Below are 22,245 nucleotides of genomic sequence, written 5' to 3' on the forward strand. Positions count from 1 at the left end.
TCAAAAAAAAAAAAAAAAAAAAACTACAAATGTAAGAACTACCCCAGTCCTACAGAACCCAAAACTCTAGGGTTCAGTCCCAATCTGCATCTTGACAAGCTCTCCCTGTGCCTTCCAGAAATTCTGGCCTCCATCCACTGAATGGGGATCTTCAAGAAGTAGAACCCAGTATGTTCAGCAGCTACCTATGTACATAACCCAGAAAGCTGGTTGGGAGACACTGGTTTAGGGCACAGAACCCCTAGATCATCTGAGCATTACTTTGAGCAGACAGTGATTATCACAAGGCCAGGCAGTACTAGTCTCTCTACAGACAGCGTGGGTCTGAATCCTAACTGACGTTGGAGAAATATCTCAGGTATCTGTTTCCTCATTTAAAAAACGGCAAAAAAAAAAAAAAACAGTAACTACACCTTTCAGGTTTCCCTCCATTTGTTAGGAGGAATCAATCCATAATTCACATTAAGCACTCAATACCAGACCCACTGGGAGGATTCTATAAACATAAGCAGCTATTATTATTAACTGCTATTACTGTCTCTGACCCCTAAGACCAAGCACATTATTGTCCAAGCTACTCTTTCATAAACAAAAGCCTCTTCTTGACTTTTGCAAAAGTATCTGGCTGTCTTTGCAGAAGCTTGGAGAAATTAAGGTCTCAAAAGCTCATCAGAACCAAAGGGCAATCTAGTTTCTCATCTAAAATAAGAAAATGGCTTAATATTCAATGTATTCCATAGGAAAGGAAGGGCGGGAGGGAGGGGAGGGAGAGAAAAAAGGAAAAGAAAGGAAAGAACAGAAGGCAGGGAAGGAGGGAGGATGGAAGAAAAGATAGAAGGGAGAAAGATGGAAGCAATAATAAAGGAGGTAGGAAGGGAGGAAGAAGGCAGTCTCCTGGCCTTCAAGAAGACAAAAAAAGGGCTCAAGAGGCTAAGGTGCCAGGCACAGACACCAGAGCTGGCAGGTTCGAATCCAGCCCCAGACTGCCAAACAATGACAACTACAACCAAAAAATAGCCAGGCGTTGTGGTGGACGCCTGTAGTCCCAGCTACTCAGAATGCTGAGGCAAGAGAATCACTTAAGCCCAGAAGTCAGAGGTTGCTGTGAGCTGTGACCCCACAGCACTCTAGCGAGGGCAACAGCTTAAAGTTCTGCCTAAAATTTTTAAAAAAGGCAAAAAAAGAAGGAAAGGAAAGAACAGAAGGAAGGGAAGGAGGGAAAAAAAGGAAAGAGAAAAAGAAAATCCTAGGCGGGCGGCGCCTATGGCTCAGTGAGTAGGGCGCTGGCACCATATACCGAGGGCAGTGGGTTCGAACCCAGCCCCAGCCTGCTGTGAGCTATGATGCCATAGGACTCTACTGAGGGCAACAGAGTAAGACTGTCTCAAAAAAAAAGAAAGAAAGAAAGAAAATGTTATCCTGATAAGAGTACTTGGCCAGCCCTCAATTTTTATTTTACAAGTGAAAATGATTAAGAATCCTATAAATGAGCGATTTCAGAAAACTCTAAGGTAGTGATTTTCAACTGGTATGTCATGAGAGGATCTTAGGTGTGCTGCAAAATTTTTTTAAGTCCATTAATTAAATTATTTTTGAAAGAAGTTCAAAGCATTCGAAATAATCCTTTTTTTTTTACTTTTTTTTTTAAAATAAGTGTGCTGTGGAAGTTTAACTATAGGTTCAAGTGTGTTGTAAGATTTTAAAAAGGCTGAAAAACCCTGCGCTAAGGCAACCGTTCTCAAACTTTAGTAGGATAAAAATCAGAACCCTGATTAAAAATGTTAACTCCTAGACTGCAGTAGAAACCTACTCCATTAGACTAAGAGGGGTGGGGTATTTATAAAGCAGCATTTAAAACATCACTAGAATTTAAGCTCGGTAGGAACAGTGGATTTTTGTTTATTTTGCTCACCGATAAATTCCCCAGTGCCTGGCACACAGTAGATACACAGTAAGTATTTTTAATGAATGAATATCCTAAGTTGTGGACTTAGATAATTAAGTGAAAACTCACCGCCAGAGCGAGTGAATGAACCTCTACTGCAGTGGTCAACCTTCCTAATGCTGTGGCCCTTTAATACTGTTCCTGTGTCATGACCCACAGGTTGAGAACCGCTGCTCTGGAGAGAGCAACTTGGCACTCAGAGGCTAGCGAAATGACCTCTTTCTCTCCCCTCATTCCTTTGTGGAAAGTGGACATAAAATGCCACAGCCAGAGTCTGCTCTGGGACAAAAGGAAAAATGAGGAAGTGACTACACCGAGAATTGAACTAGGCTGGGGATGGTGTCTCACACCTGTAATCCCAGCACTCCAGGAGGCCAAGGCAGGTGGAACATCTGAGACTAGCCTGAGCAAGAGTGAGACCCCATCTCTAAAAACTAGCCTGGGATTGCAGTGGGCTCCTGTAGTCCCAGTTACTTGGGAGGCTGAGTCCAGAGGATCACTTGAGCCCAAGACTTAGAGGTTGCTGTGAGCTCTAACACGAGGGCGCTCTACCCAGTGCAACCAAGTGAGACTCTGTCTCAAAAGAATTGAACTAGTTCCTGGCAGTCCCCCCACCTAGATGGGATCTGCTACTCAACCAAGAAGAGCAAGTCCTCAGGAAAACAGAAAGGCCACGAATCTCGTGGTGGGCGAGAGCACAGCTCCAGAACACAAGATCCACCATCAGAAACCTGAACTGGGGCCCTCACAGACACTGCCTCCTCAGTCTTAAATTCTGCTCAAATCCACTGGTCTTCATCTCTGGCCATGTCCATCACACACAGCAAGGTCTACTCAGACACCAAGATTCGGAGCCAAGGCACCTCAGGAACCTGAACAAACAAGACTAAACAGCCAGTTTACAGCCAGGAATCACGGGCCAATATAGGGTCAGAACACGCTTTAGTTAGTCTCCTTGGATCTAAGAAGCACCCAGGCCCTAGGGGAGGGTCCAGCAGCTCTACCAAGTCACGGTGGTTCTAACACCAAGCTGAAGGGTTATTAGACTTGGGTAAAGCTCAAGGAAACCTGCAAGCATAAGACCAAGAGAGAAAGCCACAACACCACTGCTGAGTCTCCACCACTCAGCTGTGTAAACAAATAAAATGGTCCATTTCTTCTGGATCCTCTCCTCACTGTCTCTGCACACATGCGCGCGAGCACACGTGCACGCATGCACGCGCACAAACCTCTTCATGCCTTAGAAGAAAAACAACCAAGAAAGGTCGGCATGGTTTGTTTTTGCTGCATGTGGAGTTTTTTCCTAAATCACATCTGACTCAGTGTTAAACTATCAAACCTTTGGCCCAGATACTCTTAAAACAAAGGCTTAATTGGTTCCGAAGTAGGCCTTTCTGAAAACCAAGGGAAACATCTTCTCTGGGTCGTGACCTTCATCATAACCCCGATCCTGGGTTGGAATAATGAGAGCAGGAATACTGGAAGAGCTCTCTCCAGGAAGGCAGCAGAGAGGCTACACATTTATCTGCAATCACCTGCACGGAATTGCTGGGAGGCAGCTCCATTTTTACACAACGCAATTTGGGTCTACCTGGCAATTTGGCTCCACCTCAATTTGGGTCCACCTCGCCAGATTCAGCCAGCTGGGCCTCTTCCTTGGCTAATGGAGACAGAGGGAGGAGTTCCTAGGTGCTGGGGCCAGAGACCAACCCAGTGAGTGAAGGGGCCTGTACCTGAGCTGAGCGAAACTGGCGTCTGATTACGCCTAGATAATGTCACCGCTCCTCTGCGCATCACTCATATCCCTAACAAGTACTTTGCAAGGACACTGCAAACACTCGAAATCCACTACTCAAGTCTCTCTCAAAAAGCCAACACAAAAACACATTTACCCAACACCTCTCCAAGTCTACTCCACGTGTAGGAACAACAAAAATGGAAACGTGTGTGAGAATGTTACTGGAGGTTTACTCATCATAGCAAAAAATAGAAAGCAATTCAAATAGCCAACACAGAGGGATAAATGCACTGGGGCAGGCTCACACCTGCAATGTTACACGGCCATGGCAAAGTGCAAACCACTGCTAAGGGGCGAAACTCACAGGCAACACCGACTGGCGCTAGACATGAAACAGTACATGCTGTATGATTCCATTTATATAAAGCCAAAAAATAATAATAATAACCCATGGTGATAGATAAAACTCACCAATGGTAAGAATTTTCAGTGAGGACAGAGGAGAGGGGATAACTGGGGAAAAAAAAGGAACAAGGAAGAGTTCTTTATCAGAAGTTAGCAAACAATAGCCTACGGGGTCAAATCCAGCCACTGCCTGTTTTCTTAAGTTGGGACATGACCACACCTAATCCTTTAAGTTTATCTTTGGTTGATTCTGAACCACAAATAGCAAAGTTGGGTATAGCTGATCCTTGAACCCTCAAACAACTCAGGTGTCAGGGGCACCGACACCCCCCACATAGTCAAAAACCCAAGTGTAACCTCTGATGCCCCCAGAACATAACTTACTAATGGCCCCCTATTGACTAGAAGCCTTCCAAGTAACATAAAATTAACTCGTATTTTATAACTGTATCATACACTGTATTCTTACAATAAAGTAAGCTAGAGAAAAGGAAACATTACTAAAGGGCTAAGAGCGTGGTGGTTCATGTCTGTAATCAAAGGACTAAGGGCATGGTAGTTCACATCTGTAATCACAGTTTGTTGGGAGGCCAAGGTGGGATGATTTCTTAGAGCCCAGGAATTTGAGACCAGCCTGGGCAACATAGCGAGACCCTATTTCTAAAAAAAAAAAAAAAAACCTGTCTTTTTTTTTTTTAAATCAGCTAGGTATGGTGGCACATGCCTTTATAATCCCAGCTATTTGGAAGGCTGAGGCAGGAGGATCACTTGAGCCCAGGAGTTCAAAGTTACAGTGAGCCACGATCATGCCACTGTACTCCAGCCTGGTTGACAGAAACGTATTCTGCCTCTCACCAAAGAAAAAGTTATTAAAGAAATCATAAGGAAGAGAAAATATATTTACTATTCATTAAGCGGAAATGGGTCATCATAAAGGTCTTTGTCCTCATCTTCAGGTCGAGCACACTGAGAAGGAGGAGGAAGAGGAGGCCTCGGTCTACCTGTCTCAGAGGTGGCAGAGACAGAAGAAAACCCACATGTAAATGGGCCTGCACAGTTCAAACCTATGGTGTTCAAGGGTCAACTGTAGTTGCAGTAGAGACTGTATGGCCCCCAAAGCCTAAAGTATTATATTTACCATCTGATCCTTCACAGAAAACATGTTCCAACCTCATTACAGATACTGATCTAAGTGAGGGTTCCATGGTTCACATGTAAAACTTCACTCACTTCTCTAAAGATCTGTGTACCTGCTAAGTTTAAATTACACTTCCAAAAAAGCTTTTTAAAAGTCAACAGAATTAAATATTATAACTAAATGTCTTTTCTAAAAGGCCTTTTTTTTTTTTTTTTTTTGCAGTTTTTAGCCGGGGCCAGGTTTGAACCTGCCACCTCTGGTATATGGGGCCAGTGCCCTGCTCCTTTGAGCCACAGGCACCGCTCCCTTTTAATTTTCATTCTAGTTGTAGTAGTGCCTGTTTGTGGGGAGAATGTGGCCATTTGTGTTACTCTCGTCTTTTCAAAACAGAGAGGAGGTAGGAGACTGTCAAAAGTGGGAAGGATCCCAACGCAGCAACTGAGGTTGTGTCTAAACCTTTTACCAGAACGAGACATGTCTCCAGAATCACACTCACAGACCATTCATACAAACCGTGAGCATAACTAAGTCCTCAGATTACAGCAAGGATGGAAGGGGGAAAGGTGTGAACTGCATGTGATGTGAGGTTATTTTAGGATACAGCTTAGCAGAGTAGCAAGCATAGCTCCTACCAAAATATAGTATTTACTAAGGTTAAACAGTTGTCGGTTTCCAGGGAAGAAAATTCTGCCCCAACAATCACTTAGCCTTACCTTGGAGAACGGAGAGAAAGGAAAAAGTCTGCCCTGCCCTACACCAGAGAGGTGCCTTCCTCTCCTCTTCCTTCCACCTCCCTCCCCTCAGCTGCTGAGCTGCCCAGCAGGCCTGGGGACCCATTTCATTTTGTCTGAGATTTCCCCTTTTATTCCCCTTTGCTTCTTTTGTTTTTTGCAATTTATCCTTTGATGATCCAACTAAAATTACAGCTAGATGCCATGTGGCTTGGCCCCGTGCGGGTCTAAGCAGAGACTGAGGGAGAATGAACACTGCGAGCATGGTGCCGGGCCTCTAATAAAATGTCTCTCTGTTTGCCCACATGGGCATCAAGCCTTACCAAATAGAAGCAGGGGAGAACAATACTACCTGTTCATGGAGGAATAGTAATGGTTTCAGTCCTCCAGACAATGAGCTCTGTAATTTACTCCATCTTCCTCCTGAGAAAGAGCTTCACATGGCCTGCACCATGCCAGGTGGTTTGGAGAAAGACAAACTGCTCAGCCGAACAAGGGGCACTTCAGCAACGGGTGTAAAGACACAACAGCTGGTCTGGTCTGGGCTGGTCTCCCAGTGACATGGCCCCAGCCAGCTTTTCCACACCAAGATAAGGATCACTACCCTATTCAACCTCAACAATTCCCACACCCCAGGCAACAGGAATGAGATGTAGTAGGCCTGGGGATATTGTCTGCTCATCCACCCATTCATCCAGAGTTAGGGTTTGGGCTTGTTCTCTAACCAAGCCCTACATCTAAACACTTTCTGGGAGCAAGAAACTATGCCATGCAGACCAAGAGGAAGAAGGCCCCGCAGGCGGTGTGCCAGCAGGAACAACTGCAGGGTAGAGGCGAAGATACACCAGTCTTGAAAATATTTGGGGCGGGGGGAGGGATAAAACCAAGAGCTGCACTTTCCCCTAAGATACACCCACAAGAAGATCATGGCATGACTGCAAAAGTCTTCAAATATTTTTTAAAATAAGTTGCTGTAGCCTTGAAATGAATACAAAAATAATACCATGAATCAACCAAACTTAAAAGAAAAAAGTCTGCTGATTCATGCTTTTCACTGGTGGAATAATTCCATTTACCTGGGGCTATCTGCAAGTCTTCTGGAGGAAGATGCAGTTTGGAAATGGCACAGTTACAAAGAGGCAATGTGGCTGTACCGCCGCAAGCCCCCACCCACCCACAGGCACCTTGTCGGCAAGGGCTCTCGACCAGAAAGGGAGTCGTGGAATAATGTAAATGATCTAACAAACCAACACCAACTTACTAAGAAAAGAAGGCCCTCAAGCCAGACTTTAACACTACAGCAAAACTCGAGGGACTTCCTTCAAGGGGTTAAACCAGAACACTCAAGAAGTTTTGGTACCATTAGTTACACCAAGAGGTACATCCATCCCAGCAGGGCCAGGCAGACAGAGGAAAATCGTATTAGTCTGCTCTCCCTCCTCAATTGCATTCTGTTGGCATCGGTTCAGCTCAGAGTCTATATTAGTCCGTGATTTGTTTAGCCTTCGGATTTAAAAGAATGGAAGTACTACATGAGCAGGAAACAGGACACTCATCAGAAGCTGGGATCTGTCACCTTTCCCTTCCAGCACTGTCAGTGTCACATATCAACAGGTCCAAGAGAAATCAACATTTCAGGATGATCAGGTCAAAAGCGATATTCTTAGCACCACTTAACAGGATTCTGATCCACCGGAAACAACTCTCTGGTAGCCGAATGACCTCTGCTGCTCTCACCTCCCCCAGTGATCCTCCCCGTTCACACTTTGTTGCCCCACTTTTCTCCCAGTTCAAGATCCTTCCCTAACCAGAAAACAGTAACCAAGCTGGGGTCTGTGTGCCCATTATGCCTGATCAAGAAACTCTTTAACCACAAGCACAGGCTTCTCTTTCTCTCCTGATCTCTAAATCACTTTGGCAGCCTTCTGCCTGCTCCTCTTCCTTCTTTGCTTCCCACCCCCCCCTAATGAGTCAACCACCACCACCAACCACCAGCACCAGCACCACCACCACCACCACCATCATCATCATCACCACCATCCTCTCAGTTGGGGGAAAGGGTTGGAGAATAAAAGACACAAGACACCTACATATTGACAATTCAAGCTTCAGAATCTCTTGTGTTTCCTACCTGAATTGCAATCTGGTGTTCAATCATTTTGTACGCAGAGTAATGTGTGCTGCCGGACTGAAAATGGAGCTGTAGAAAGAAACCAAATCAAAGCGTTCTGCTTATGTCACAAACTACAAGAAAACATCTTAAGCAGTTTATGAATAGCAGACAAACCTTCCTAGATTGAACTGCAGCCTTGGCATTCAATCAAGACCTGTGTACTTTTACTGTTGCTATGGATAAGATGATCATAACAATCTAAAGTAAAGTTTTAAAAAATAATAATAACAAGCGCCTATTCAACAAGCAAACAGGGGAGGGGGGTGGCCAGGAGAGAGAATCAGTGACACGAGAAGGGAGGATGGATGCCCGTGAAGACATAAAGGGAGCCAGTGTGCTGAGCAGGATGCCAGAGAAAAATTAACTGTGTGCTGCAAAAAGTCATCAGAATTGCGACACGAAGGGGAGAGGAAAGATTATGAGAGAAAGAGTGGTGAGAAGCTGCGAGACTGCAGTAGGTATAAGCCCCCCCTTGCCCCCCGCACCCTATATTTCTAATAACTGGGACCTGGCTCTGCAACACAATTCTATTTCTGGGAAAACAAATGTGTCAGACAGAATTCAGGGGCCACTCGATGCCTTATACATTCTTTCACAATGACTAAGCTGTCTGTTCTAGGACATCTCTGGAGCCCGCACTCTAGTAATCCACACTTCCCCAAAGAGGGAACCAACAGGCACTGCCAGAGAGCCACCAGTTTTCTAGGGACCACCCCTTAGTCGTGAGCAACTGAGCAAGTGTAAGTCACTGATTTACCCAGACACGCCCAGCACAAGGCCGAAGCCTCTGCTGCCCCTTCCTTCCCATCAAAGAAGCAGGTGACCCAAAATAGAAAGGAATGCCAAGATGCCTCACCGAACTTGCATTTTCCCAAATAATACTTAGTAATCTTGGGATCCTGCAAACTGGGAGAACAAACACCATCTGCTGATTTATTGCATGAACAAGAATCACTACAGGATCTCAACAATTACCTAAGAATGCATTACTGCAAAATCACTGCCCACTGCCCTCCTTGGAATGGACGAATCAGCTGCATCTCCAAACACAGATCTGTATTATCATAACAAACTACTGCTATTACCACCACCACTACAGCACTGTTACTATTATCAGAACATTTCTGTGGTACTAGAACAAAGCATGACTTAGGCTGCACGTGAGTTTCAGATCCCAATAATGTACATCCTGCTCCCTGGAAGAAAAATCATGCAGTTGTTGCTATGGGCTAAAAAAGAGAGAGAGACAGAAGAGAAACAGAAATTCACATAAGAACTGGCCTAACTTAATTTTTTTTAAAAAAGTCTAAATCCATATTGCTCATGAGGATAAGGCTCTAAGGATCCATTTTTTGGATACAGTGGGCCAAATAAACAAAAATAGTTTATTTGTTTTAGATGTTCTTTTATTTGTTCCAAATAAACAAATAAAAATAGTACATATATAAGATGTAAGTCTGCTTGCCACAAACAGACTATCGATCAAAATTAAGATGGTATAATAAAGGGGGCTAAAAAAAAAAAAATGCCCACACCCAGCCAAGCAGAATAATAAACCGCACTTCCCTAAAGCAACTGAAGATCTGCCCTCCACACACAGCTCCCCCAACACACTCAGAAGCAATTCATCCAAAGTAAACCGCTGAAAAAGAAAGATGCATTTGCCCCTTTTGTCCCCCTCTCCTTTTTGTAAAAACTGCCAGTCAGTAAACGGAGATTGCACTAATTACTGTGACAATTCTGCATCATGTTAAAACAACTTCTGTGCCTGGGACAGGTTTCTCTGCGAGTTTGAAATTCTTGGCTGGAGAGCAGCTCTTGTCTGAGAAGAGAGTTCTCCCTTCTAAGCAGAGCAGGCAACACTAACAACTTGTCCCTCTCTTTTCAGCTGGTTTTATTCGCCTCTTTTCCAATTGCCTAATTCAGAGCTTAATGGAAACTTGTCCGCTATTCTTCCCACAAACCCTGCAGAGCCCTAGGCAATCTGTACTCAGGGTAACCACAGGAATCTTATATCGTCAATTAAAATTGAATGGACACCTGATAACTAAGGGTATGCTGTGGAAAAAAAAAAATTCATATATAGTCACAGTCTTCTGAATAAATTAATGAGACTGTGGCTAATCCAAATTCAATTTTCACTTGTCCAGTTCTGTTCTTAATCCTTGCCTTCATCGTCACCCAAAGAACACCAACAACCCTGGAGAAAATGCTTCAACTAAAACAGTAAAAATACAGCTTCAGTTCCTTAAGATTCTAGCAAAGAAATCTGCAGGACAAATTCTCTCTCTCTCTCTTTCTCTCTCTCTCTCTCTCTCTCACACACACACACACACACACACACACACACACACACACACACGACATTCTACCACCCCCTAAGCAACGTAACTTCCCTCAGGTGTCCAGCAACACAGAAAAACCTCCATCAGCTCAGAAGCACACCCAGAACAAGCAGTTCATTCTGTGTCTAAGTAAGCGCCTTCCTCCTAGCCAGTGTTGAAGAGATTTCCAAGCTTCACTTCCTCCAGCTACGGCAACATGAACTTAAAATTTTTGTTTCCTCTTTGAGTTTTTTTTTTTTTTTCACCTTCTCTTCCTCCAAAGATTACTTTTCTAAAATGCACATTTCCACTCCTTTTTCCTTCCCTGTAAAATACAAAGATGCCTCATTCAGTACAGGGTTTTTTATGACAAGGATAAAGTACAAATACCCAGTAAGCGTTTGGCACTCTAAACTGAAACAATCATTTATCTCTTTCTAGAAGATAGAAGGAAGCAGAAAACAAGAAGGCGGTTGACCCTTTGTGTTTGGGAAGATGTGGGAAGGTGAAGAGATCCAGGGCAAGAGGACTCGGGCACATCTGAGTTTAATGCCACCTCCTGGGAGCACTCTGGGAGCACTCCGGGAGCACTCCCACATCCAGCCAAGGAAGCTACTCTGACCAGAACAAGGGCCACAGCATCAGCATGTTGGCCCCCTCCCTGAAATGCCCAGGAGACGCACCAAATGGAACTCCAAGGCACTTTTCAATAAAAATCTTTCCCCTTCCTGGGTGCTTGTTTATAGTAAGCAAGCCCACTCTACCACCCCCAGATTCCCCGGTCCTCACTTGTCCAGAGGAAGGAAGCAGGAAGACTTGGCAGTGCTCAGCAGGCTTGCGAAATTCCTCAACAATTTAAAGACCAACATTTTACAATTAACCGCTTCCCTCATTACCATCCTACCTTCATTCCTCTCATTTTATTTCTAACAACACTACTGGCTCTAAATTTGATGTTTCAGATACACAAAACATGAGAGATACATAGAGATGGGAGGAAGGGGAAATGGCTTCTTTTTTAATCACAGGAATATCATCCTTGATGACCAAAAAGAAAAAAAATGGAACCCAATGGTGGTTTCTCCATCACTAAGTTAACTTCCAACAAGAACGTTAATTTCTGATGCTTACTCATTCAGCTAAATTGGGAAGAGGCGGAGCATTGACTTTTATTTTCAGTTTTATGAATCACTTGGCCTTCTCTGTTATTAAAAAAAGAAAAATCAATCCATTCCCAAAGAGGTTTTGGGTTTGTGGTTCCCTTCCCTCACTACTCTGTAGCTACTACCATGACTAGAGTTTAAGTCCAATTTCCATGTCATTAGCGTAAGTGACACTTATTTTTTAGTGTATCTAAGACCTTTCCTTAGGTCATTAGTCATTTGGGGGGCTGAGGCAGCAACTACAGACTATTATGTGCCCAGCACCCCACGCCCCCAGCCTATGCTGAGAGCTTTTTACGTTTAATGGGAAATAAACTTTTAAGCAGGACTTTGGGTTACTGCCTGCACTTATAAAAAGTGCCAAGGGGGCCTCCAGCTTCAAGAGGAAAAGAAAACCAGCACTGGCTGGTGGGTCCTCCAGTTTAAGCCTTCCTGCAAAGATCTAGACACTGAACGTTTGTACTACCCTAAAACAACGACGTGACAATGGCGTCCCCTTTTCCTTCCTGGCATTCTCCCTCAGAAATTCTGCGGCAGCAAAATGCACGCCTTTAGACACAAGAACAATCTCTCCCACTGTCTCGATGTTCCATCAAATATCTATTTACCCTCATTAATTTTTCTTTTCCTCAACCTGAAACCATCAGCTATGAGTCAGAGAACGATCATTAACTTTTACAGCTTCCATACATATCCACCTACTCACATTGGGGGAAAGAAGTATTGACTTGCAACATAGCCTGAGACCAAAATCCTCTAAGAAGAAAAAAACAGGGGAAAAATCGCTTCAAAAAAGTTTTATCTATAGGTCTTTGGGGGGATGCTACATTCATTGTTTTTCCACTTTGTGCTGCACCAAAAAAAAAAAAAAAAAAAAAAAAAGGGAAAAAATTGCAGTTGAACTTGGTTATAACGATAGGCATTTCTGGGTTGATTTTTGAGAAAAACTAGATGCTTTTCTTTCAACATCAAAACATAATTACAGTTCCTACACTGGGGGCAAAATTAAGTAAATCAAGTTTCCTCTCTTGTACAAAACATATTTCTAGCATATATAAAAACACGTGGGCTGAAGTGCTGAGACATGTTCCCAACACAGCATTTTTCATTAAAAGTTGCTACACTAACACTCTTAAAATGATGCCCCATCATTACTCCATTTAGCAGTCACAGCGCCGCAACTCATAACGAATTAATTTGCATTAATGTGGGTTTCATGAGCCCTTCCCTGGGTATGCCATTGTGATTCAGGCTTAATAAAACTGACACGACAATAACATAGTGCCTTTTATTTCACTTTCCAAAACAAACCAACCCACCCAAAGACCCACACAAATCCTCTCGATTTTTTAAGCATTTTACTAATATATTTAGTACATCATAATTGGCCCAGCACGAAGGAACCTAGTTATCTTCTCAGTAAATATTTATAGCATCACTCTTTCCCATTCATTCTGCATTGTCTTAGAGAATCTCACTGTAGCCTACATCTGCAATTCATTGACTTTACAATTTACCACATGTTGGGATGGGAGAGGTCTTAGCTCCATTTGAATCACTACACAAATATGCAAGTGATTTATCGGTTTCAAACTGAAGACTGCAAGAGAGGGACTCCACTTTTCCTGAACATTACTTCTTCTGGCAGACCATGAACAATTACAGTTCGTACTAATTAAGCTCTGTAAATGTGCTGTGCCCTGCTAATGCCTACCAGGCCTCAAATTTATTTTCATGATGCCAAACTTTAGGGAGCAATTTTAACTCCTTCAGAACTGATCCCACTCCTGGCCATTCCTTCCTCTGCAGACCGAACTGTTTGGGGGCTACTTTCATGACAAAAGGAATAAAATATAACGGGGCTGAATTACCAGCCCGAAATCAGATGTGCCTAAGGAAGAAAAACCTATCATGGGAAAACCGAAGAACACCGCGGCTGATAACCCGTTCAAAGATCCCACAGCCCCATCTTTGTAATGAGCTGTTTAGGGATTCACATCTATCCCTGAGGGCTGGTAAGTTTCTGCATTCCATTGATTAGAAAGGAAAACCTTTCGGCCTGGGTCTTTAAGTTTGGGGTGGATGGAGGGAAAGATCTAGCCAGAAATGACACAGCCATCACCTCCTTGTGCCGCTCAGCCCCGGAATCCCACACTCCCCCCTTTACAGTGTGGTTAGTGTGCAACACACACACACACCAGCACTGTCCACTTTTTAAACATAAATTAAACCCGGCAGGACAATTCCTCTCTCAAATCAGGGTCTCAACCACAAATGATGCCCCACCCAGTCTCCCCAGCCCCAGGTGCTTACACAGTAACTCATGTGAAACCTATCTGTTCCAAGATAGGACACCTTGGGTGACCAGGGAATTGAAACCCACCTGCAGAGCAAACCAATATCCTTCCTAACAGGCCTCCCAAGGTACTCCCACCTCCCCCACAAAGCAGCTCCAATCCCCAATTTCACTTCCCCCAGGTCCAAATCTCTGTCCTCTCCTCTTCACCTTTCTCATCTCTCTTTCTCAAGCATTTACTCCACCTCTGCTCTTCTCTGCCTCCTCTCCCAGATGACAGGGCATTTGTGGATTTCCCCCTCCTCGTCTATTAAATTCTTCTAATCAACTCTCCTGACATTTTTGAGGAGTAACTTCTCATGTTAACCAGCCCACTACGCGATGTGGACATTCACCCTCCCAGCTCAGTGGAACATCGTATAAAGACCAGTCTCCCCTATCAGGTTTCTTTAAATATTCTGGGGAAAATGCACAAAATAGGCAGTGCAAAAGTCTAAAAAAAAAAAAAAAAAAAAGACAGGGAGGCTTGGAAGGGAAATTAAGAAAAAAAAAAGAAAGGAAAAAGGAAAGGGAGAAATCAGAAGGGGGGGAGCAAACACCTAGAGCAACTTTGCTTTAGAAAAAGGCATTTGTGCAGAGCCCCCCACTGAATTTCCATTCCTGAAAGTGCTCTTTATAAATGTGTATAACAATAGCCTAAGGAAGTACAAGTCAGCTGCCAAAGGAGGGGAGGTGTCTGTCTCAGTAAACTCAGATGGGGGGGTGGGGGGGGCAGAGGGAGGGAGGGCAGCATTTGCGTTGGGCTCTCCCCCCCAATCTCATTGCTTATAATTAGTGAGAGAAATTTGAGCTACTGCCAATGTCTGCGGACCTTGAATATTATAAGGCCAACGTGGCGTCAAATATCTTAACATTCATAAGTGTTATGGGCTGTAAATAAAGCCTGTGGATTTATGACCCGGTGGCGCGCTTGCCAGCAAAGGACTGGGGCACATTTCTTTCAGCAGACCTGTCGAGGTGCAAGTTTGCCTTTGGTTGTAAAATTAACCATTTCCTTCACAAATGTGCTCAATTATAAGTCAGAGTTGAAGATTTACTTACAGGGTTGCCAAAATTCACTCCCAGAAGAAACTCAGATGCCCACATCACACATCCCTTCAAAAATAAAACCCTTGAGAATCTGGTCCACCCTCCTTTTCAAAACTTTGAAATGTGTCACCTCAAAAGAGTTATAAATGTGGTCAAAGATACTATCTAGTTCCACTCACCAAAACTAAAAAGCTTACACCTACTTCCTTGGAAAGTACTTATTTATTTGGCAACATCATGATTTACAAAAAAAAAAAAAAAAATAGTAAATCACTCCTTGCCTGAAGTCTCCTCCCTTCCCCCAATATAATGTCATCTACTTCCTGTGTAGGAGAGAGCATTTGCTAAATCCAGGTTGTCTCATACTTAACTGCCAATAAACCAACTTCCACATAACTTCCAGACAGCTGGGGAAAAGGTCCTCGGAGTTTTAGTCATGGTCCAGAAACACGCGTCCACAGAAAAATCTGCAGCTGTCCTTTCTCTACAGTGCATATTTAATGTGATTCGGGGGGGGGGGGGCTGTTGTGAAACCGCTGACAAAATGTAAAATCCTCTTAGATACCTTCTAGTTTACCCACTGCGCGAGTGTAGGAGAAGTTGCACCAGAATTTCCACACCAAGAAATCTAGGCACTTTCTGCACACACCCAGGCACCTCATGCGATGTAAAGGAGGCATTCAGAACCTGGAAAGACTTCTACTATAATCTTCAAAAGGGCAGCCCCTGGTGCAAATATTAAAATGCTAGTTTTCTAAACCAAGTATTTTTTCTTTTTAATGGCGTGTAGAATTGCAGTGAAGCAGCGCTGCGAAACAGAACAGCCTTCTTGATCAGCAAGGCCCGGGAAACCTTCCTGTAACTTTTTCACAGCTTGCTGAGAAATAGAAAGCTGACCAACTTCCAGCAGTGACTCTACATGAAATCTCTATCAGTAAAATTAAAACCAAAGTGAAAACCTCCTATTAAGGAGGGGGGGGCATGTTTTCTTCAAAATCTTTTCTAAATCAGAGATAAGGGACATCAGTCAAAGTTACTTCCTTTAAGCAAGTCAGAAGTTTCCAAAAACACTTCTTCCAGATAAAGCACTTTAGGCTCCCAACTGCCTAGGAGTTTGTGTCTGGGGCTTCAGCAAGCTTCCGTATCAATAAACTGGAAAGGGCTGGCATATTAAATCTATAATCATTAAAGTACGACTTATCTGGGTGAATGTTGAACACATAATCCATACTGCAGACATGAAATCACAACCTATAAAGATGAGCACGGAATTAAAACTGGTGCTCTGAGACTGAAATCTAAACAAGCTCGCCATAAATATTTCTGAAGGAGATGAAAAACAATTAGCATAAATACCAAAGAAGGGCAAGAACACCTGTTCTTTTTCAGGGCGATAAGCATTTTATTGTTCTCTATTTAAAATGTAATGACCTGTGTAATTACAGTAATATTACATTGTTATGTAGGGGCTTGGAATGTCACACTTTGAAAAGTGTTGTCAAAACAATCAAGAGTGAGGTGGGGGGTGGGAGGACAACAGGGAGGGACCACCATTAACCCTTCACACTCCAAGGTCTAAATCTTTTGTATTAGAAAGGATTATGTTGTGTGAGTGACCAGAAAACATCCATTTTCACAAACCAGAAAGAGAAGTTGCCTGGCTAAATAAAACCCCAAAGAATAGGCCCCTCTTGATTTCCTTTAAAATGCTGGATTCCAAGTTCAAAAATGAATTCAAGATGCTGCTTATTTATCTGTTCGACCTAGTAGCAAATAGCACAGTTGAAAAGCAAATGACTTTGGATAAAAGAAAATGCAAGGGCTCTAATAATCAATCCCTTAAAATGAAATTTCAAACCTAACTGGAATTGCAGCTACCATATTCCTATGTTTGCCAGGAGGAAAAAGAACCGTAAAACTACTTTCTCGTAGCAACTTACCTTTAGTATACAAAGGTTACCACAATTCTAATATTTGCAGTTCTAACACTTCCCATCTACTTCAGTAGATCTCTCCTTACTTAATGCATTTTTGTATCTGAATCTGTCTTTCTAAAAGCCATTCCTATTACTGTATCAAAGGCTAAATTAATGTTATGCAGACATCTTTGTCGTTTTAAAATAAAATTATTACTATCAAGCTTTATGGCGTCTTCAGCAATTAAAGCATTATTCTTGAGATAATGTATTATTCATCATAAGCCGATTTAATGATACTCCTTAATTCTTTACATTCTTAAATAGAAAAGCAGAAGAAATGTGGGTTCTAGAGAGTTTGCTTTTTAAAGGATGCAGAGGCTCACAGGTACATTCATAAGTAACAGAAAATGTAGCAAAAAGCACCACCAAGAAGCAACCGGAAAAGAATAAAACATACAGCTAATTTGTCTTCACACCTTGCCCTCAAAAACAGACACTATAAAGCACTAAGAATTTCTGATGAGCTTGGAAAGACCGCTATCTTGCCTATAGATTGCTCCAGCAGCTGTATCAAATCTGGAATTGCAAGCCGGCTCTCTGATCCAGGACGTCAGGAGTGACACACAACAGCCTACCGACCTCATTTCCATTGCTCTGCTGACCAGCCTAAATAAATAACTTCAATTTTGGAGTGCATAATCTAACCCAGGTAACAGAGAAGGAGGAAGGGGCAGTGTACACAAAGATGTCTGCTGGTGTTTGACATGTAAATACTAAAACTGCCTACTGAGTTCAGAAATGTCTCCTCAGACTCCATCTGATGTCACAGCACAAGGCCACCCGCTACGTCCACAATTAAAATAACTAGATGCCCTCTATTCCTGTAATGCCCACAAAAGGGGCCCGATCCTTGGGAGCCTTCCTTTTCGCTCCGGGAAATCATTTATTTGCCTTTAACAATTTCCCTGTTTCCTAATTACAGCACAACACAACTGCTCAAGTTTTAGAAGGAGCAGCAAGACTGCCAGCGTCGAGACAGGGAGTTTGAACAGTCGAGAAAACCGCCATCAAAGCTCAATATTCAGATGGCCTTTTAGATGGCTAAGTGGATTTTAAAATGATACCAGGGAGGGTTTCCGTCGTATGGGAGGGAGGGGAGGAGAGAGGGAGAAATTCTCAGTGTTTCTTTGGAATGTTGCTCGGTCGGGTTTGTTAGTACACGGAACACTCCGATTTCGAGCCCAATAGTCCGGTTTAAGATGCCCCATAAGCTTTCAAGAAAAATACAAACAGGACTGTGCTTCCCCTACAGCTGCAAGCCCAACGCCCGGCCGCTGCAGCCCGAAAGAGCTGGCCCTGCAGGAGGGGATCGGGCCGAAGCGCTCCACAGCTTCCCAAGCACGCAGAAGCCTGGGCGCTGGGGAGGCGGGGTGAGGGGTGGGGGGGAATAATTATTTCTCCTTCCTAGCCATAAAAAAATGACCGGTCTAGCATGCTCTTGCCATTTTGCCAGGGCCCCAAAAAACAAGTTAAACCTGATAGTTAATATTTTAATGCTTAAAAACACTTGTAGATCTGATCGACTCCTGTCCGGCAAGCCCCTCGGCCATTAGCACCGAATCCACGGCTGCTGAACAGTAGGTGCATTATTTCAAATTACTACCTCAAGTTACCGAAAAAGAAAAAACAAAAGTGGTGTGTGTAAATAAGTGGTAGGGACACAGGGAAGGTGCAAAATGACAATCCCGGGAAGCCAGGCACAAACGCGTCTGGAGTGCAGAGACTCAATTCAGTCTTTTCAGAGCAGGGGAAGGACAGCGGGACGGGAAGGAGGGGGTTCAGGGTGAGGGCAGGGGGCAGAGGCCAGTGGGGGAAGGGGACGAGCCACATTAACAAATGTCAGGGGTGGGCGCGGGGCGCACGCTGCAGGAAGCGCCCCCCGGAGCCTGACACCCCGCGCCGCCCTGGGGTCCCCAAAGTTGGGAGCCCGGTGATCAGAGGCCCACTCCCTTCATGGAGAGGCGCCCCAGGCCTCCCTCGCCCCCAGGACCTCCTTTAGCCCTCACACCCTGGTCTCTGGTCCCCCAGGGCCCACTCAGGGCCTACTCGGAAGCTGGCGAGCGCAGACCCGGCTATACACCCCAAGGCGCCAAAATTCCCTAGAAATGCATCAAGTCCGCTCAGAGGAGGCCCTTGAATCTACACACAAACCAAGAAGCCGGGCCACGGGGGCCTCCCCACCCCGCACAGCCCTGCCACCCGGACAGGCCCGGGAGAGCCCGCAGCAGAAAGTGCGCGCCAGGCAGCCGAGCCCGCCACAGCGCCCAGGGCTCCCGCCGTCCTGCGGGGTTGCCAAAGAAAAGGACGCCTGAGAACCCCCAAGTTTGCAGTGGGACCAGCCTGGGAAGTTTGACCTTCCAGGAGAAGGGAGAAAGAGGGCCGAGGGCCAGTGACCGCCACTAAAAGGCGAAATAAATAGCCTCCCTTAAGAGAAAGCCGAGGCACTTCTGCAGGGCCCCCGGCTCTGTGCGCTCGCCAGCTCCCAAGTCCAAAGCCTGAAGGAAAATCCACTCCCTACCCCGCGCGCCGGGCGCAGCCCAGTCACTCAGTGCCCCGCAGCGGCAGCCAAGGGGTTAACCGGGGAAAGCCCAAGACGCCACAGAAGAGGAAAGGAAGAGAGAGAGGAAGAGCGAGAGGGAGCAAAGAAAGAGCCACACAGTCATCTTCCCAGGGTGAAGAAACAACCACCACCAAAGGGGGCGGGGGGAATCAGAGCGCAAAAAAGTTCTTCTGATTTTTTTTCCCCCAACAAAGCTCTGCTTGGAAAGAAAGGTCTCCCCAACATCACGAGGCAGCAAACTGAAAGCAAGAACATGGCGAAGTGCAAACAAATCCAGTCCACAAAAGGCAGAAAAGTTTGGAGAGTTTCGGGCTGCCTGGGCCACGAGCGGGGGAGGGGAGGGAGGGGAGGAGGCGGGGGGCGGGGAGGGGGCAGGGCAGGGGCCGCATGCGGGGGCCGGGCGGGCAGCGGGCGGGGGCCGGGCGCGGAGGCACTTACGGTTCGGGCGGTGGGCGAGAGCGATCCGTTGGGGAGGTAGGGGCTCGTCAGGTCGGGGATCATGATGAAGGGGTAGCCGGGATACGGTGGCCCCTTAAAGAGCCCTCCATCTTGCCTCTTGGCCGCTAACATGGCGGGGCGGCGAGGGGACGGCGGCGGCCGCGCGGAGCGGGAGAAAGCGAAGAGAAACAGTTTAGAAACAGCCCCACCGGGCCGGGCGCCCCGGCAGGGCCGGCGCACGGCCAGGCCGAGCGGGGCGCGAGGCCGGGGCGCGCGGGGCTGCCGGCCCGAGGGGGCAGCTCCGGGCGGCTGCGGGGCGCGCGGGGCATACTCACCTTCTTCCAAACTTTCCCGGGATTTATCTCGGAAACTTTCGGAGCGAGGCGGAGGCCGTCTTTCCGCCTTCCCGGAGGGGTGGAAGAGGGGAGGGCGAGGGGGCAAACGCCAGGCAGAAGGGGGAGAAAGAGAATCAGCGGGGTGGGGGGGAGAGAAAACAGGGTTACAAGTTTTTGCAATGGTGGCCCCGCACGCACACGCTGCCGGCCGGGCCCCGCCGCCGCCCCCAGCCCCGATTTCTCCCCTTTCTGCAACGTTTGCCAGGCTCAGGAAATAGATTAAAAACCCCCACCAGCCCGGGGGGCTTTTCCTACCTCGGAATCGGAGGAGCTGTTTTGATTCGTTTCTGATTCATTGACTAGAGACGATTTGACATCAGCTAAATCCCTCTCTGCCGAGGAGTTTTCGGAGCTCTTCTCCTCCTGTTCGCCTTCGTCTTTGAAGGAGATCAGTTCGTCGTTGGCGCCTAGGTCATCCCCTCCACCGCCGTTCAGCTGCGGCATTTTTTTTTCACCCACCAGCAGCAATTTTGGAAGAAAAATGAAGGAGGAAGAAAAGCCAAAAAAAAAAAAAAATCACCCCCAAAAAGTTTTGTCCCCCCAAAAAATATTGCAAGAAAAAGACGAGTCCAAGGTGAACTTTTTTTTCTGCTTGGGGGTCTTTTTCTCCTGGGGAGGGGAAAAGAGGGAGGAGGGGAGGGGAAGGGGGGGGAAGATCTTCTGCACGCGTGAGTTTGGGTTTCTTTTTTCTCTCGTTCCCAAGGATCCGATCAATGTGCAAAAAAATAATAAATAAAAAAAGGGGGGTAAAAAAAACACCAACAACAACAAGAAGTCAGATATAAAGAGCAAAGGGGGGGGAAGCCGAAGATACAGGAGGTGCTCGTGCCGCTCGGATTTGAGTGAGTTGAAGTTAGACTGAGAGCTTTTCAGTTCAAAGGCGGCGCTGATTGACAGATAGAAAAAGGGGGATCGAAATCCGGAGGAACGGAGTAGTCTGGGAGCGGAGATTATTGACAGGGCGAGAGGAACACACTCGCCTTAATGAGATGCCGGGGGCGGGGCCGTCCCGGTGACGTGTGCATAAATAAACAGCCCGGGTGGGCGGGGCGGGGGCGGCTAACAATGATCCTTTAGGGCGCCGGGAGAGGGAGGAGGGAGAAGAGGAGGAGGAGAGGGGCGGGGAGGGAGGGGGAGCCGGAGGGAGGAGTGTGCAAGGGGAGCGGCCTGCGCGCAGTGCGGGCGAGCCCGGGAGTCTGGGCGAGGGTGCAGGGACTCGCTCCGGGAGGGGGGCGGTTTCAGAAAGACAATGCGGACTGGAAGAGGAGGGAAAGGGGGTGGCGACCAACGGAGTCAGGAATCCGAGCCGTGGAAGGCGGAAGGAAAGCCCACTTGGGGGGCGGGGATGTTGGAGGCCCTGAAAAAGTGCACTTGAGAAATATTAGAAATAAGTCTCAAAGAAGGGGAAAAGGAGGGAAGTGTTGTGGGAAAGGACGAGGGGTGCTTAGTGGTTAATCCAGCAGTGAAATCGGCCACTCTTAGGCGGGATGCGGCAGAAGTGGTCAAAAGCAAAAGATCAACCCTCCACTTCCCGAGAGCTTGGGGAAGTGAAGGGCTGGGCAAAGTTCCCGGTCATCTCACGGTAAAGAAACTAGTGACCCACGAGGTCTTCACCCTCCTTTTTTTTTTCTTTCTTTTTTCTTATTAATAGTGCATCATTTCATTAAATGTTAAGTCTCGCTAGGATAAATATGCCAAGATGACTTTTTATCCAAAAAACAATCAAATGCTGTGTTTGTTTGGGGCATTAAAAATATCCTTAAGGAAATACTTTATATGATTCTTTTAAATGTAGCGTGCTGTTCTTTTTTTTTAACTGACGTCGGAGGTGGTAGGAAACGAGCTAGAATTCAAAGTCCTTTCTGACTTTG

The 22,245-nt window shown here is 45.8% G+C and overlaps 1 protein-coding gene across 14 annotated transcripts in view; it reads right to left on the reverse strand.

The window, feature by feature from the left end:
• TCF7L2 (transcription factor 7 like 2) overlaps positions 1–21,329 on the reverse strand; it is a 199,559-nt gene extending 178,230 nt beyond the window's left edge. For 7 of the 14 annotated variants that reach the window (XM_003787163.3, XM_003787161.3, XM_012803633.2 and 4 more), the window contains exons 1-3: positions 20,630–21,328; positions 20,315–20,381; positions 19,980–20,104 (exon numbers count right to left, since the gene is read on the reverse strand). In XM_003787163.3, coding sequence (XP_003787211.1) covers positions 19,980–20,104; positions 20,315–20,381; positions 20,630–20,818 — 381 coding nt within the window. In that variant the 5' untranslated portion in view covers positions 20,819–21,328. Of the gene's footprint in view, positions 1–8,088; positions 8,158–19,979; positions 20,105–20,314; positions 20,382–20,629 lie in introns of all 14 variants that reach the window. The other 7 variants (XM_003787162.3, XM_003787160.3, XM_023511697.1 and 4 more) reach the window with 3 other exon arrangements.
• Between the last annotated feature and the right edge of the window lie 916 nt (positions 21,330–22,245).

The sequence above is a fragment of the Otolemur garnettii genome, unplaced genomic scaffold (genome assembly GCF_000181295.1).
Source record: "Otolemur garnettii isolate 467f Iridium unplaced genomic scaffold, OtoGar3 scaffold00021, whole genome shotgun sequence".
Lineage (NCBI taxonomy): Eukaryota > Metazoa > Chordata > Mammalia > Primates > Galagidae > Otolemur > Otolemur garnettii.